Source organism: Clavelina lepadiformis, chromosome 2 (assembly GCF_947623445.1).
Source record: "Clavelina lepadiformis chromosome 2, kaClaLepa1.1, whole genome shotgun sequence".
Taxonomy (NCBI): Eukaryota; Metazoa; Chordata; class Ascidiacea; order Aplousobranchia; family Clavelinidae; genus Clavelina; species Clavelina lepadiformis.
In genome coordinates this window covers 5,240,339-5,245,433 of record NC_135241.1, presented here as the reverse complement: position 1 = coordinate 5,245,433, position 5,095 = coordinate 5,240,339, and the positions used below count along the sequence as shown (strand labels likewise).

The window sequence follows — 5,095 nt, the reverse complement described above, 5'->3', positions numbered from 1 at the left end:
GTTCTATCAACCCAAGAATGGAATTGCAAAACACACTGTGAGTTGATATACCGCACATCTCGGCGAGGAATCGAACCCGAAATTTTTGTTGTGCTTCCGAGTACTATTACAGTAATTAGATGTCACCTAAAGCATGAGAACTCCAGAAATCTACGTTGGGCATCTGGATGTTGTACTAAGAGTTTATAAAATACAAAATACCAAAACACACAAGTTTTTAACAACTTCTAAAACACGTTTTTGCGCTCTCGTTAAGGTGAAGACAATAGTACATGGTTTGAAACGTTTCTGACCTTTTTTCTGACTAAATTTATATCCAACCAAACCGGTTACTTTCAGTTGTTAAGATGTAACTGAACTTCAAACATTTTCGTAATTTTTTTCCTTTCTTTGCAGCCCAGCAAACTGCTGACGCTTACTACATTAAACTTAATAAAACGCTCTTTAAACATTCCGCATAAAAGTAGACAGAAAACAATTACTCAAATGCATGTACAAATGCTGGTATTTTACTGTAATTCTTCTCTTTGTTCCGCAGTTGTCTTAAGTAATTTCGTATAAAACGTTAAAAACACCACAAAATCATCGAAGGCGTTACAGTAGAATTGTTCTTAAAACAGAGCTTGCAATTAAATGCGCCGACTTTGCGTAAATTTATCTAAAACGCCGATTACAAAAATTATTTTTGCAAAAAATGTTTAGTCACTGTCACTGTCAAGAGGATGAAAGATTGCTTAAAGAAGCATATAGCTACAGACAGCATCAAACCAACTCAGCGCGTGTATTGACTCTAAAGATTTTCCAATGGGAGAGTTTTTAACAAAACTGTTGCGTAAGGAAACAATCAAACTAAACTTTTATTCTTTAAAAACAAATGTCATATTAATGATAACTAATTGATTACATCATTTGATATAGAATATGTCGATTAGTTTTTCAAAAGCAGTGGAATATCTTCATTCCAAAGTTTGTACTTTTTGGAGTCGAAAAGCTTATTTTTGCTTTCTAATATTTGTGCTCCAGGTTGGAGACGACGATGCGTGTCTTCCGTGAAATCCCGCCATTGGCAAGGAACTTGCTTGCCTTTGTTTGGATCTCTGCAACAACAGACATTTTAGAGATTGCAACGTTTACTTTAATTGTAACTATAAATTAACTCTATGTGTATAAATTCAATTGTATCGCTGAGAACTCGGAGAAAATTAATTGGAGTATAAACCCTAACCACAGAAAATATTTGATTTCGTTGAAAGAAAATATCTCACCCTGTAGAGGCAAAGTTGCAGAGATAAGTCATCCAGATCCTGCTAAATTCTTCTTCATCCTCGGCAAACTTTACATCTTGCTCAAATTTGCCGTTCATCATTGGAAAGCCGAAGGTGAAAACGATGTCGTCACCATGATCGCACTCGCATTGATCGGATTTTTGCAGGAGTCCACCAGAGTAGTCTTGATCGTGGTAGAGCCTCAGTTTGTAGTTCATTTCATAAAAATAGACGGGGCGATTGTTTTCTGTTGAGAAAACAGCCAGACTTAGTTCCTGAGCCGCACTAATGACGTAAACTGGATAACTTGTAGAAAACGTCAAAGCGTTTTAACTCCCTCTACCATAAAGCCAATACTTTTTAGTAATAAAGCCAGCTTCGTTATGGAGAAGACGAAGTAGCAATCGGCCAGCATATCTGCTGCTACTTTCTGCCATTTTGACGGTTCATCATTTGAATAATCTGCCGCATAAACTTCCTTTAGCTTTTTGTATAATTCGTCCTTCTTGTCGTCCTACAAGATGTTTCATATGGATCTTAGACACATTTTCGTTTTTTAAAGAGCAAAATCACATATTGTAATTCGCAACTAATGAATACAAATATTGCAAAAGTTTGCTACAAATTTTTGATACAGAAATAAAGAACAGCAATAAAATTAACTTAATTAATGGTACATCAAAACTTTGAGAGTGCTCTCAAAAAAAAGAAGAAAAAAGCTATACCCAAAACCAACAAGTACAGCGTTATCTCATACAATACCTTGTCACCAGCGAAAATTGCGATCCTTGGTTTGGCAAATTGGTCGAACTCTTCTTCCGAGAAATTTGGCTGCAATCCTATCATAAAAAGACCAGCGTATTCTGTGCTGTTGATTCCAATGATGGACGGTACTTGGGCAACGTTTCCTTGTTCGAAAAGATCATCCGTCATTTCGGTAAGAAATTTACCATCTATTGTTGTGTAGTAAGCTTCAGCATACTCCTTTTAAAAGCAGTTAAAGCTTTAAACGTCACTATTTTATGACATAAACATAGTTTTTGTCATGATAAAAGTTTTGAATTCGACAGAAAACGAAGTACCATTCCAACAGTTTTAATTGCTTCCACAATTTCGTTAACCGGAAGTGCTTTAAGCTTCGGCATATAAATTTTTGGGTCTCTTTCCTCAATCTTGAGCTCATTAAGAAACTTTTCAGTAATTCTTTCATAACTCTTTTTCACTGCCGCTGTATTTGAAAATATTTGCTTTTCTTTAGATGTGAATTTAATCATTATATAAATCGTGGGACAATCTATATTGGATAACAATGACATTAAGATCTTAAAATCTTCTCAATTTTTACAAAGTGATTGTAGCCTGTATACCAACCTCCAAGGCATGCGCCACTGTGCTGTATGGTCTTATGAAATAAACCTCTTGAAAGTGGTGATGCCAAGTGTAGGCCTACGTTACCCGCTCCCCCACTCTGCCCGAACAGAGTAACGTTGTCAGGGTTTCCACCAAAATTTCTGATATTATCGCGCGTCCACCTGTAAAATGTTTAGGCTTAAAAATATAAAGTAGTTCAAATGAAATAAATTTTACCTGGTAAAAACACGAAAAGAAGTATTCTTACTCCAAGGCGGCTACTTGATCTAGTAGGCCCACATTTCCAGGATAATCTGATTCAATGCCCGCGGTAAAAAAACCGAATACGTTAAGACGATATCCTACCGTAACCAGAACCACATCGTTTAAACCACATAAGACCTGACCATCGTATCCAGCGATAGAATGCATTTGATTGGCACCGCCGTGAAACCATACCAAAACCTGGTAAATTTTTTTTAAACTGATTCTCGTGGAGATAAGGTTAGTGATGCTATATAGGTCCGCGAGTTTTAAATGAAGGCATACAAGGCGATATAGACAAAGGGTATAGAGAAGGCAAAGTTGATTGACGCAATGACGCAAACATGAAAAACGAAGTAATACAGATTTAAATGTTTGAGAATTTTATGAATATGAAATGAACGACATTACCAAATAACGTTGCGTGTGGCTAGAACTGACGCTTGACTTACCGGCATGTTTGCCGCTTTGCTTGGGCTCGAAGTAAAGATATTAAGGTACAAGCAGTCTTCATCTATTTTTGTCAAATCATCATCAAACGGGTTTGCTATGGGAAAGTATTGCCATACAGATCGAAACGCTTCTGTATCCTGCATCGCAGCAGGAGGAAGCTTGGAGCAGGAGAGCACGCCGTCCCAAGACTCACATCTGTAAAACAATAGACGAGATCAGTTAAGTTGCTTGTCTGTAAGTTCTTGTTTGCTGACATAAACTTACTTTTGTGGTGGTTCGAATCTCAACTGGCCAACTGGTGGTTTCGCGAATGGAACACCAGCGTAGTTGTATACCTGCTTCGCTTCACTGGCTTTTGCCTTCAAGCAAACTCGACCTATTAACTTTCCGCAGTTGGTGTTAACTACAGGACATTCATCGGACATTTCTAAACTTGTAAGTTGCCTTATTTTGATAACTGCAGGTTTAACTGAATAAATAAACCAAAAGTATAAGGTGTTAAATGTTCCAGAAATTTGTTAGCTTTTCTGGATTTTAACTAATTGCAGATTCAAAGATGAAATTAAAATATAGCTATGTAATACTCTGGACATTTAAGTCAAAGCAACCTGCTAAGAGTTGTATTTTAAATGAACTTCCACCACTTTAGCTGCTAAGCAATCACTATTGTTCGTATAGTCAGCTCAACTGCTATTTATACACAAAAATTACCATTGCTCTCTGGCTGACAAAGCAAATATTTGCTTCCCGGCATCACAAAGTACACTATCGATCATTTATTAGGTATAGGGGCTGATGTTAGATGACAGACCATATTTGGTTGTAATTTGGGCCGTATAAACTAGATCCAATCCCTTCCTGAAAATAATCCGCTTGCATAAAGCACCCTACAAAGTGTAAGCAGAAAATTGAGCATTATAGCTACCTACCTTAATAAGTCAATCTTTACACGATCTATAACATACCAAACTACAGCAATAGCCCCGCACACCCATGTGTACAGGTGTAAAGGTTATGATTTTAGAAACTATAACAAAGCTTGCCAAAATAAAAAAAGAACTGGTAGAGTTCTTAAGTAACCTTGCAGTTGGAAACACACTAAGCAATTGGTCTCCAGTGGTCGTGAATTAGGAAAATTTGTTGACATACTGGCACCATGAAATAGAGACTTTTTGCGTTTTTCAGTTTTAGTTGAGGCTAAAAATTTTGTTTTATGATAACCTGTTTGATTTGGACAAAACTAATCGTTAAATATTAGGAGAAAAAAAATGATATAAAAGTTATGCATTAAATCTCAAAAGTGTTATTAGTAAATTTGGGGTGTATCAAGGATAAGACTTTTCCATCGCTAAGTGACACCAAAAGTGGGAGGGTGTTATAAGATTCCAAAACGTTTTATCCTTTTTCGATTTTAAATGCCTGCAGTTGCAAAAGTTTAAACGTACAGTAGCTGTATAAATTTCTCTTAATCTAAAACATGTTCAAAGAAATCGGCTAAGGAGTATTTCAAATTGGAATACAACTCTTGGCGATAGTTATTAAACACTTGCTATTGTTCATAGTCAGTCCAGTCGCTATGCAAAGGTTACCTTTTTTGTTTAGCAGGCGTGGCAAATATTTATTACCTTCACCGCAAGTCACCCTATTCAGGATTTATTATCGGCAGAGGTGGTGTAAAAACGCACACCATATTCGGTCGACGCAGGATTGTGGACCATATTCGGTTGTAATACGCCAATATGGGGCAGCGTTATCTGAAGCAA

General features: G+C 36.7%; 1 protein-coding gene across 1 annotated transcript; it reads right to left on the bottom strand.

Moving 5' to 3' along the window:
* Positions 1-762: 762 nt before the first annotated feature.
* On the bottom strand, positions 763-3,819 carry LOC143447329 (cocaine esterase-like). Its single transcript, XM_076947379.1, has 9 exons — positions 3,597-3,819; positions 3,332-3,527; positions 2,884-3,080; positions 2,637-2,797; positions 2,348-2,493; positions 2,028-2,249; positions 1,623-1,779; positions 1,266-1,512; positions 763-1,097 (listed from the first exon to the last, which is right to left on the bottom strand). The coding sequence occupies exons 1-9, from the start codon at positions 3,755-3,757 to the stop codon at positions 929-931; spliced, it is 1,656 nt and encodes a 551-aa protein (XP_076803494.1). The 5' UTR covers positions 3,758-3,819; the 3' UTR covers positions 763-928.
* Between the last annotated feature and the right edge of the window lie 1,276 nt (positions 3,820-5,095).